This window comes from Nannobrachium achirus (genome assembly GCF_963921795.1).
Source record: "Nannobrachium achirus genome assembly, chromosome: 12".
Lineage (NCBI taxonomy): Eukaryota > Metazoa > Chordata > Actinopteri > Myctophiformes > Myctophidae > Nannobrachium > Nannobrachium achirus.
Window position 1 is genome coordinate 5730403 of NC_137832.1, and position 12649 is coordinate 5743051.

General features: G+C 40.1%; 1 protein-coding gene across 1 annotated transcript; it reads left to right on the forward strand.

The window, feature by feature from the left end:
• Positions 1 to 1826: 1826 nt before the first annotated feature.
• LOC308296055 (H-2 class II histocompatibility antigen, E-S beta chain-like) lies at positions 1827 to 11910 on the forward strand. The gene is made up of 6 exons (XM_080739172.1): positions 1827 to 1929; positions 2032 to 2304; positions 3419 to 3632; positions 5112 to 5179; positions 6015 to 6128; positions 11550 to 11910. Exons 1-6 carry the CDS (start codon positions 1869 to 1871, stop codon positions 11585 to 11587), a joined length of 768 nt encoding a protein of 255 aa, XP_080595298.1. The 5' UTR covers positions 1827 to 1868; the 3' UTR covers positions 11588 to 11910.
• Positions 11911 to 12649: the final 739 nt, after the last annotated feature.

Genomic DNA, 12649 nt, shown 5'->3' on the forward strand with positions numbered 1-12649 from the left:
TCCCTGTATCTGACATCAAATGAACTAGTCGTGTTCTGGTTGCCTTTAAAGATAATCTCTTCCAATTTTGTTGTATAAAAAATTGTCTAATTGTTGAATCTTTTTTTTTTCATTTCCATTTGTTCAGCTATTCATTATTTTTTCTTTTTACTTGAATATGAGATAACCATGCCTCTCATATTCTCGGATCGATCCCATCTTTATCATTACATTCTTTTTTTTTTTTATATATATAATTTTTATCCCACGATTTTTCAACCCATTTTTCACCCAGTGCCAATTGCCTATGTAATCCTGGGCTCTGCTCTCCCTCTGCCGCGCCTGGGGAGACAACGGACTGACCTCATGCTTCCTTCAATGAGTAGTCCAAGTTTATCATTACATTCTAAAAATATTTCAGTTTGATCCTCCGCCTACTTACCATGGTAACCGGAGTATGATCTAAAAGAGCTATATGTCCAATGTCTGAGTACATGGAATATAGGTAGGCTTATTAATATACTCAATAATTCAAACATTCACACTGTGTTGATATACAGATAATATAACTGAACATTAATGGAACATTTATATGTTTCTATTTCCAGATGGATATGAGAACTATGTGGCTACCCGCTGTGTGTTCAACTCCAGTGATCTGGAGGACATACAGTACATACAGTCATGTAATTTCAATCATGACGAGATCCTCAGGTGGGACAGCAGAGTGGGTCAGTTTGTTGGATACACTGAGATTGGTGTGAAGAACGCAGAGCTCTTGAATAAAGATCCTAGAGAACTGGCTAGGATGAGAGCAGCCCGCGTGACATTTGCAAACACAACGTTGAGAACGACTACCGCACTGTTCTGGACAAGAGAGGTGAGCTGATCTCAGAGCAGCACTCAACACTCATCACCTCATAAACTGTAACATGATATCATAATAATAATAAGGGTAATAATAATAATAGTAATAAAAAAATCTTCGTCTTGAACATTAGGAGCATAAACATTTCCCAACAAAACATCTTCACCATATAACACCCCTTTTATGAAAAGTAAATCTGACCAACCCAATATTTAAGATACTTCTCACGTTCTCCTTTATTTAAATGTGTTCCTGTATAAAATCTGGATTTTATCCTTTTTAAGGGAGTCCAAAATAGCCTTTCTCTTAGTAACATTGTTAGAGCCTCGAATATTCCATGTAAAAACTTTAATACTCAACTTTAATACTCATTAGCAAGGTTAAAAACAGATTGTGCTGTAACCCCCCCCCCCCCCCCCCCCCCCAGCATGATCTGAACCATTGTGTGACATTTTGACATTGTGAGTATCTGACATCACTGTGATGTCACCTGTGATGTCACAGTAATGTGTCAGGGGAACCACAGTGTCAGGTGTTACCCGTCCGGATGGACGGACGGATACGGTCATGTGACGGTTCTAACAGTAAACTGTGACCAACGGTCGAATAATTCAACAGGTTATGATGTTGTAGATAATTATTTACAGGTGTGTATTTAGATAATATGGTGTTTTAAAATAATGTTAGATGACCTTTGTGAACTTTGAGCATCTTCCACTCCAGTGATCTCTGCAGGATTTGGTGATGTTAGATCTGTTGACTCTAATAGTAGATCTGATGATCTGTTGATGTTTGATCTGTTGACCCTAATAGCAGATATCATGTTATTTCTATTAAACATGATAAACTGCTGTAGTTTTGGTTTAGTGTCTACCTGGTAACAAGTGATGAGAGTGAATAGTGTTTTTTCATTGGTTGTTGTAGAGTAGAGACATGTTGTTAAAGTGAGTCAGTGTTCATTTCTCTGAAACATCTCAACTCATCAACACTTCAACTAAACTCTGAAACATCTCAACTCATCATGACTTCATCTAATCTCTGGCTCTGTGTTTCACTGAGTTTCATCTGTTTCCATGGAGCAGGTATTAATATAGCCTACTTAATAATTCAAACATTCACACTGTGTTGATATACAGATAATATAACTGAACATTAATGGGACATTTATATGTTTCTATTTCCAGATGGACATGAGTTCTATGTGGCTTACCAATGTGTGTTCAACTCCAGTGATCTGAATGACATACAGTTCATACTGTCATTTAATTTCAATCACGATGAGTTCCTCAGGTGGGACAGCAGAGTGGATCAGTATGTTGGATACACTGAGATTGGTGTGAAGAACGCAGAGGCCCGGAATAAAGATCCTAGAGCACTGGCTGTGGTGAGAGCAGAACGAGTGAGATTCTGCAAATTCAACACTGAGGGCGACTACACCGCTGTTCTGGACAAGAGAGGTGAGCTGATCTCAGAGCAGCACTCAACACTCATCACCTCATATATTATAACATGATATCATAATAATAATAATAATATTCAGAGATGATTAATGGTGTTTTAATGATTATAAAACATTACTCTGTTTGCAGAGAAATCTTTCAAATTCTCTCAAACCTTAAATTAAGCCTGATTTATACTTTGTCGTATGACAGTGTCATGCTGTGGAAATAGATCTACAAGCTCACAACGTGTATCAGGTTTAAGTAAATTAACTTTTTAAAGAAGCAGCTAAAACTCACCTCCATACAGTACACTTATTTTTTATTGTTTTTTTTTAATACTATTCTAATTCTATTTCATTGTATTGCTTCTACTTTCATTAAATTATATTGTTGTTAATGTTAAGCACTTTTATTATTTAATGGAATTGTTACATTAAATTATATAATTGTCTATAGGCCTACTGTAGAAAATAGAATAATGTAGAAGCTACTCTATTGATCATATGCACATGGCGGCCATCTTGCCATTAAGTCAATGAAATGCCACCGCAGTTGCAATACGGTTTCAATGCAAATTTCAAACATGGCCGCCAGGTGAATATGGTCAATTCGGAGAAACATTGGTCTCTGGCGCCATCTGATGGCCAAACACTGACATTTACTATTCAGGTATAGCCTACTATTACTGATAATTACATGAACATTATACTACTACTGCCATTACTTGTTCCTTATGGAGACACAAAGAGCCTGCTTTGTTCCCTATGGAGACACAAAGAGTGTCCTCAAAGTATTGGCTTAGGAATGCGACAAAAACAATATAATATATTGTTTTTTTTAATAACTAGAGGTTTGCGTGTAAGATATTATGATGTCACGTGAATGTATAATTACACACACACACACACACACACACACACACACACACACACACACACACACACACACACACACACACACACACATATATATATATATATATATATATATATATATATATATATATATATATATATATATCCATGAATTCAAGTCTCCATGAAGTGAGTAATAATAATAATAACACAAAAATAACAAAAACATCCCTTTAACCCTATAACTACTACTTCTACTGTTCTTGTTCTTCCAGTGGAGCCTACTGTGAGACTGAAGTCAGTGACGCCCCCTGGTGGTAAACACACTCACATGCTGCAGTGCAGCTCCTACAACTTCTATCCTAAAGTGATCATCGTCACCTGGCTGAGAGACGGAGAAGAGGCCACCTCTGATGTCACTTCCTCTTATGAGCTGTCTGATGGAGACTGGTACTACCAGTACCACTCCTACCTGGAGTACACACCCAAGTATGTAACAAACACCAATACATAGAAATACACACCTCTACCGGTACCAGTACCACTCCTACCTGGAGTACACACCCAAGTATGTAACAAACACCCATACATAGAAATACACACCTCTACTCGTATACCAGTACCACTCCTACCTGGAGTACACACACAAGTATGTAACAAACACCAATACATAGAAATACACACCTCTACTGGTACCAGTACCACTCCTACCTGGAGTACACACCCAGTTACCTAGTCCTAGGCCAGGGATGGGCAACTTTGATGATGGAGAGGGCCACTATATTTTCACATTCACTCCAGAGGGCCACAATGCATATACAGTCCTATTTTTGCTATATTCAAAAATAGCAAAAATAGTAGATCTACAAGCTCAAAACGTGTCGCACTGCGACGCGTTTTGAGCTTGTAGATCTGCTATTTTTGCTATTTTTGAATTGGAATCCTGAAAAGTAACAATTGTATTTCATTTCACATGCATTTGTGTTCTTATGTTAACTTTATGAACTTAAATACAAATATATTGGACATAAAAAAAATAAAAAAAAACGAGTGCTGCTATGTCTAATACTGAAGTAATTAAAGCGAGTCATGTTTGCTTGGTTGAAAATGGAATTGTAACAGCTGAAATCAATACTATATCAGCATTCCAATATTAACCAAGGGCCGCATTAAGTGAAGGTGGGGGCAGAATGTGGCCCCCGGGCCGCCAGTTGCCCATGTATGTCCTAGACTATACATTGAAAAACACACCTACTATGTGAACATGTATGCCGTTAGTAGCTTTTTTGCAGTCTATTTCAAGTAGCTTTGAGACTGTTTTGTGCAGTCTATTTCCAGTAGCTTTGAGACTGTTTTGTTTTGTTTTGTTTTGTTTCCAGTACTAGTATAGCTTTGAGCCGTTTCCAAGGTGTAGCTGCCTCTATAATGTCCATAAATCAGTTGTGAGAGGCCTGCAGATTGCAGGAATGCCCAATAAGCAAAGAGCTGACAAGGCATTTTTGTGTTCAGTGTCTGTGAGAACTGGCAGTCGCCTCATCACCTGGAAGTTATGCGGAAACGCCTACTGAGTGGCAAAAACTCTGGCCTTGACAGCTAAACAGAGAAGTCCTATCTGATTGCATTAAAGGACGTTAAACAAAGTTAAACTCACTTTGTCACTCGAATTGCCCCTCGATTTGCCATTCACTTTATGCATGCGCACACCCTCTATATGGAGGAGACGATGCTTCCTGTGTCCGTGATCTGTATCCTGAAACACTTGTTGTTGAGTTTCAAGTGTGTGTGTGTGTGTGTGTGTGTGTGTCTGTGTGTGTGTGTGTGTGTGTGTGTTTTTGTGTGTGTGTGAGTGTGTGTGTGTGTGTGTGTGTGTGTGTGTGTGTGTGTGTGTGTGTGTGTGTGTGTGTGTGTGTGTGTGTGTGTGTGTGTGTGTGTATCGTGTATGTGTGTGTGTGTGTGTGTGTGTTACAGATCAGGAGAGAAGATCTCATGCATGGTTGAACATCCCAGCCTGACCGCACCTATCATGATGGACTGGGGTCAGTTACTGTAATCTACCGTACTGTAATATGTACACTTTCTCTCACACACACGCACGCACGCACGCACGCACGCACGCACGCACGCACGCACGCACGCACGCACGCGCACGCGCACACACACACACACACTAGAGTTCTCAACGGGCCTGCAAATTAAGGCCCGGCCATAACTGGGCCCTAACTGGGCAGGCCCGAGGCCCTACCCGGCCCTACTAGTTAGCATACATTTTAGGCCCTACCCGGCCCGAAAACGTCGGGTCGGGTATTTTTATTTTTTCATTGAGCTCAAGGCCCTACCCGGCCCTACTAATTAGCATACTTTTTTGGCCCTAACCTACCCTAAATGCTGGTCGGATTCGGGTATGGTCGGCAGGGCCGGATCTAGGCATAGGCAAAGGGGGGCAATGCCCCCTAAATGCCCTGTCTGCCCCACCAAAAATCTAAAATTTCAAAAATATTAAACTATTTGAAATGTTATGCTACAACTACTGTAAGTAGATGGATAGATAAACTGATAAGATATTAGAGAGAGATGTAAGATCTGTTATATAGGTATAATAAGTGTGCCAAAATGCTTAGTTTTCTATGCATTTCGGGTGTTTTTTTCCTGGCTGGAGGTGACCCCCCTATCATTTCTACCTGCCCCACCTAGTGCTAAAGGCTAGATCCGGCACTGATGGTCGGGTTCGGGCAGAATTTGAGAACTCTAACACACACACACTGGAATCTACTATAATCTCATGCACTGTACTGTAATGTGTTGACTGCATTGTTGTACTCTACTGTAACAGTCTTATATCATAATACAAGTGTGTGGTTGTTCTATCATCAGATGATTCCATGCCAGATGGAGTGAAGAACAAGCTGGCCATCGGAGCATCAGGTCTGGTTCTGGGTCTGGTCTTCATCCTGACTGGATTCATCTACTTCCAGTGGAAGAAACGAGGTGATTATCATGTTAAATTAATTAATGTACTATCTAGAGTTGTAGTACTCGAGTCAATTGACCTTATTCACATTGTGGCCATCTTGGATCACATGACCACATAAGGTGGCAGCCTGCATTACAAACCATTGTAAACAATGGAGCGATGGTCCCAATTTCATATTAAAACCCTCTAAGGCCCGCATTAACACTTTCAGTGCCAGGGCGTCATATGACGTCCGACACGACCTTGGCAATGATGCCAGAAAATAATATTGGCGTCATATGACGCCAGATGCTTTTTTTTCATATTACAGTAGTACAGTGTTGGATCTATGCGGTAACCAAGATACAGCCCTTTTGGACGATGGGACGGTCGTCATGCATGACAATTCAGTGGCGTCAGTTCAGAACAAGCTAAGGTATGGCAACATGACTGGTGTCTGGTGAAGACACCAGTCATGTTGCCATACCTTAGCAACAGGCACGATGAAAAGTACATTTTTATTATTTCCCCCTGTCAAGGTATGGCAGCTGCATACCCCTGCCATACCCAATTGACGCCCCTGCATGACATCACACGCTTATGTGACCAAATTCAAGCATGCTGGTTGGCCGGTTCCCCCCAGAAACAAGAGTCTCAAAGAGTTCAGTGACTTTTACCGTACCGGACACAAAGCAATCAGAGGGAGAGAGAGATATATTGAGAGAATGAGCTAGAATTAGTTATAAAATCATTAGATTTAGTATTATTTAGAGAGATAGAGATATCACGGAGGTACTCGGCTGCTACACCCACGGGCCACGGCCTCGATTTTGGTTCTGGCGGCCAGAAAAGCTCCTTCTACGGGCGATCGGTTCATCAGCGAAGGCCTCGGCTGGAACATCCACGGCCTCGATTTTGGTTCTGGCGGCCAGAAGAGCTCCTTCTACGGGCGATCGGTTCATCAGCGAGGACCTCCGCTGGTACATCCACGGCCTCGATTTTGGTTCTGGCGGCCAGAAGAGCTCCTTCTACGGGCGATCGGTTCATCAGCGAGGACCTCCGCTGGTACATCCACGGCCTCGATTTTGGTTCTGGCGGCCAGAAGGGCTCCTTCTACGGCGAGGCATGCATGCTGCCAGGGACAGACCACCGATTGCTACGGTTTCTCCGCGCGCCCTGTAGGATGCACTGCTGAGCTGTGCTGCGGTATGTTTGTTCTCTACGTTTCACTTTGTTATACGTCTGTCTTTCAGACATTTTCAATGTTATATGAGATAAGTGCTGTATAATGTATCAAAATGTATGAAATATATGGCCCATAAACCATAAAACTGTCTCCGCGACTCACAAATGGGTCCCGACCCAAACGAGAGAAGCATCCATTTCATTGTAAAGTCGACATTCAGAAACGCTGATTTTAGGCTATATTCTTCACTGCATACTACGTGCCACTCACGTTAGAAGTAGAACATTGTTTATTTTGGCGATAATGAGCCAAGGACATCACATCACAGCCTAGTATAGAACAGTGGTTCCCAAAAGGTTTGATCGCGAGCCCCGGGGTGGGGGCGCTCGCCCTGGAACCTCCAAAGCACTAGCGACCACCCTCCACAACTCAAGCCCGATTTGGGAGACCCTCCTGGGCATGGCGCCGCTCGGCGTCGGCCTCTATACCTCCGTGATGGAGGGAGTGAAAACTTTTTATGTCCAAAACCGCTCGTTTTGCATTTATCATTTGAAATTATTTAGACTAGTGAAAACAGCCGATCTACAACAACAGCCGATCTCCTTTTTAGGCACTAACTAGTAACTAACAATAAAATATGAGTCTAGAACACACCACTGTATGAGCTGCATAAAGTGTGGTTCCTGTTGAAATGAGCCATGCATCTGTAGCCTACTTTGATTGATTGATTGAAGACTTTATTAGAAGTTTGCATAGGAAAAGGTACAGTTTCATGACGGTACAGTTCACTGGTACAAGGTCAACTAAAAGGAGATCCATGAAAAGACTAAGCTTATTTCCACTGGAAAGTGGAAACCATTGAAGTATCTCATATAACATTGAATGACAGACAGATAGAACACAGTACTATGCAGTAGATATGTAAAGAAAAACAAAAAAAGACAGTAAGTCTAAACAAACAGTATATACAAAGAAGGGGAGGGTAGGGTGGGGCTAGGTTCTTTTTTTTACCACCTCTTTCTAATACATTCTTCAATCAATCAATAAGCCTGACCTGCTATTGTTTTTTTTTTTTTTTTGTGCATTTTTTTGGGTCCACATTATACAATTCAATTCAATTCAAAGGAGCTTTATTGGCATGAGAAAACATGTTTACATTGCCAAAGCAAGTATAACAAATACAATATAAAAACCAGTTGAAAATGGGGAACATATATACAGTTGGAGGGGGTACAGCATTGTTCATTTTACAGAGCTATGTCGCATTGTGACATTTTATATATATACAGGGTACACATAGCAGCATTATTTTCCTACATAAAGGTATCGGCTCTGTTTCATACTGTATGTGCAATCTACAAGCACACAACGCCTCGCACCGCGAGGCGTTATGTGCTTGTAGATCTGCTGTTTTCACTACTTTTGTGCGACAGCCTTTGCTAAAGAACATACAAATTATACAGAAGCACGATCATTTAGTATTTTTTATTTATTTCTATCATATACAGGGCCCGTGGAGTCTGACTGGATGGAGGAAGGATGGAGAGGACAGTATGATGGCTGAGATAGCGAGAGCGGAGGAGTCAGGCATAGGTCATACACACTGTAGGTTCGCTGCCTGGACCAATGTCACTCTAGGGGAGCTGAAGAACTTTCTGGGACTTCTCTTCCTCACAGCTATCGTTCACAAGGCGGAGATTGCCATGTACTGGTCAAAAAACCCTGTCATTGCATGCCGTACTTTCCCAGAACAATGGCAAGAAACAGGTACCAGGCCATTTTGAGGTACCTGAGGCGCACACACACACACACAAACACACACACACACACACACACACACACACACACACACACACACACACACACACACACACACACACACACACACACACACACACACACACACGGTGAACAGTACCATCTTTGACCTTTATTTGTGGTGCCTTTGACTCCTGAATGTTGGCTTGTTGAATGCCTTTTTTTGAGAATACAGTACAGTACAGTACTGACTTTTATATTATTTTATTTATTCTTTACTTGCTGCACATTTATTTTATTTTACTTTTATCCAGTTATATTTTATTTTTGTGAAGTCATATTTGTGATTTCTTTTTTTTTGGAAATATTTGTAAATATTGTTGAACATAAATATGTTCATGCTGGATGTGTGAGGTACTCACCAGGGTTAGGGTTCGATGTTGCCATAAAATAAAAGGTTGACATCGCTTTTCTGACTTTTTGTCTTCCTGACCTTCTAGACCAGGTAAAAACACAGTGAATTCACAGTGCATAGTTCTATCAAAATGTAAGGCAATTTCTACCTTCTGAGTCATTTCATACTTTTTCACTTTGCCCCCTTGAAACTAGACGATGGTACAATATTTTTTTAACTTTTTTTGCACATAATGAAAGTAGGCATGTCATTCTTTCTGTCAAGGGTACTTGTGTTCCGTTACCATTTACCAATTTGTTGCTATGGCTTCCTAAAGTTTTTTTTCTTTGAACTCAAATATCTCAGAATCTAGATTTCTGAGGTTATTGACTGGTTTGCGCAGTGCGCACTCTCGAGCACCTATCTCCAAAACCGCTCACCGAAATCACTCCAAAAATTTTTTGGTAAAAAAAAAAATCCTCTTTTACCAAACCTCCCATTTTTGTTCCGATGTGAATATCGGATCATTTCCAATTTATTCCCTGGAATTGGGGCAGAAATGAATGGGACCTAATGGTGGCACTGGTAAGGGACGGGGGGCAGGGGGGGCTGGCACTCAAAGTGTTAAGAAATACTTGAAATAAAAAATTGAAAAAAATCAGATGGTGTTGTAGGAGTCCTATTAAGAGGAAAATGTAATGTTTTTTTTCAAAAAAATGTTTTTGTAAGATTTTACAGCCATAAATCAAAAATCATAAATCATGCTCTAATTTACATATGGGGGATATTTTTCACAATAACAACATATGTACATGTTCTAGACATTCTAATGATCACCAAAAAAAATAGTACAGGCATTTTACTTATGTTTTTGTGAGGTATAGCCTCCATGAAAAAGTGAGATGTTGTTTGTCAAAACTCTGGAATTTCAGCGGGTGTGGCGGGTGTGAATGTCAGCCCCTGTGGGGGGTATTTATATGCAAATATTGTGGCCAATGGCATTGTAATACTAAACAATAGAATCCAATGGTGGTGTTTAGGTGGTAGGGGGAGCTAAAATAAAATGATTTAAACCTTTTTTTGGATAAAATACAAACGTTGTAATATTACAACCGTGGGCCTTAGAGGGTTAACTATTTGTTGTTGGATTGTTCCTGATTAATATGCAAAAATCACAATACAATAAGTTATTATGATGGATGGCAGAGCAAGCACTAGTCTGCATAGATACTGTAGCACGTCTTTGTACAGAGTAACATTGCAACCTAACTGGGGATGTTGATGTTATCATCTGCCCATTTGTCAATTTCGTCAAAAGAAATTGGTTGAACAGAATTCATATTTTGGGACCATTGCTCCATTGTTTACAATGGTTTGTAATGCAGGCTGCCAGCCCATGTGGTCATGTGATCCAAGATGGCCGCGATGTGAATAAGGTCAATGACTCAGGACTCAAGTCCAATTTTTCATTGACTCGGTCAGGTCTCGGTCTCGCCCACGACTCTTTCTCAGACTAAGAGACTCAGGACTCTTCCCCCACGAGTCCACTCCAGTCAAGAGTCAAGACAATGCAATGAAATAATTGTATTAAACCCACATTATGAGGAGCCCATTCACATTAATAGTATAAGAGAGCTGTCTGGTGTTTTTCATTGATAATTTAATAGATGAGAGTTGTCTATTAGACGTCTAGCTAAAATACGCCAAATATATTTCTAGATTTGAAAGTTTTTTAGACGTCTAAGCTAAGACTAGACGTTGATAGGACATTATTTCTACGGTTACACATAGACGGTCTAGATATAGATGTCTATTAGACGTCTAAAATATAGACTGTCTATATATAGACGCCTATTAGACGTCTAGTCTTAGCTTAGACGTCTAAAAAACATTAAAATCTATATGTATATTAGACGTATTTTAGACGTATAATCATCTAATAGACCAAAAATGTTTAGGGGGAAATGGACAGTTTAGTAGGAAAACCCATTGTCTGGAAAATTAGTCAAAAAGTGCAAAAAGAAAGTGCAAATAATGTCTGTCTGTCTGTCTGTCTGTCTGTCTGTCTGTCTGTCTGTCTGTCTCTCTGCGTGTTGTCTGTCGTCTCTCTCCTACCAGGTCGCATTCTGGTGCCGACAACAAATGAGGATCTTTAGGCTCCTCCCACATTAAGGTTCACTTACTCTTCCTGTTTGACACAAACTCGCATTTATAAAACTTTCACTGGAAACTGGTATTTTCATTTTCATAATAATGTCTCATACTGTATAACTCTACTGTAGTGTAGATAACTATAACTCATGAACATCCAACTAATAAACTACTAGGGCCCAAGGTGGAAGGGCCTTCATTATTTTATGCTTTAGCTATTGAAAAAGAGCAGATATACAAACTCACAGCGTGGCACCGAGTGCCACACTGCGAGCTTGTAGATCTGCAATTTTTGAAAAGTTGTGAAAATGTGTGCAAATATTTGAATACAGGCCTATGTATTTTTTTAAGTGAACATTTGTAACTCAAATGTTGCACACACACACACACACACACACACACACACACACACACACACACACACACACACACACACACACACACACACACACACACACACACACACACACACACACACACTGCTAGTACATACTTTGTAGTTGCCTTGGACTTTCCTGGTTCCTTACTTTACACCTCTGTAAGGTTTGTCTTGTTTGGACTTCCTGATCTAGCCAACTGTATTGTGCTTCTGAAAAGTATTAGTTTTCTTGTTTTTTGCATTGTGCCTCTGAAAGGTCTTGTGTTAATTTGGACCTCAGTGAACTGCTTTTGAGAAGTTAAGCCTTTTGAACTTTCTGATTTTGCTTGCAACTACATTTACTTTTGTAAGCTTACTATCTACTTAATAAACTTTATTGTTGAACCTATTCCTGCTTGTGGCTCTGCATTTGGGTTCAGTCATCCTGCAAATCATGACACGAGTTAACAGATAGTTTATGATGATAAAATCATATCATAGAGTTAACTTACAGTTAATAATATCAGTGTTAACTCCATTATCATATACAGTATGTTAATTATAGTTTATGATGATAGTCAATATCAAAGAGTTAACAGAGCTAGTTTACTTATAATGAAAGTTGTTAATCTATTAATAGGTATTTAACAATGCATTAGTAAGAAGGTACAAAGGGGTTCTACAGCACGCCTCAGCCCATACGGTGCGT

What these genes read in the sequence shown, in the direction of transcription:
- LOC308296055 (XM_080739172.1), top strand. Translation starts at nt 1,869, where the DNA reads ATGACTTCATCTAATCTCTGGCTCTGTGTTTCACTGAGTTTCATCTGT. An exon ending in CGCTGTTCTGGACAAGAGAG is followed by an intron (nt 2,305 to 3,418) that starts GTGAGCTGATCT and finishes TTGTTCTTCCAG; the next exon opens with TGGAGCCTACTGTGAGACTG. An exon ending in TACCTGGAGTACACACCCAA is followed by an intron (nt 3,633 to 5,111) that starts GTATGTAACAAA and finishes TGTGTGTTACAG; the next exon opens with ATCAGGAGAGAAGATCTCAT.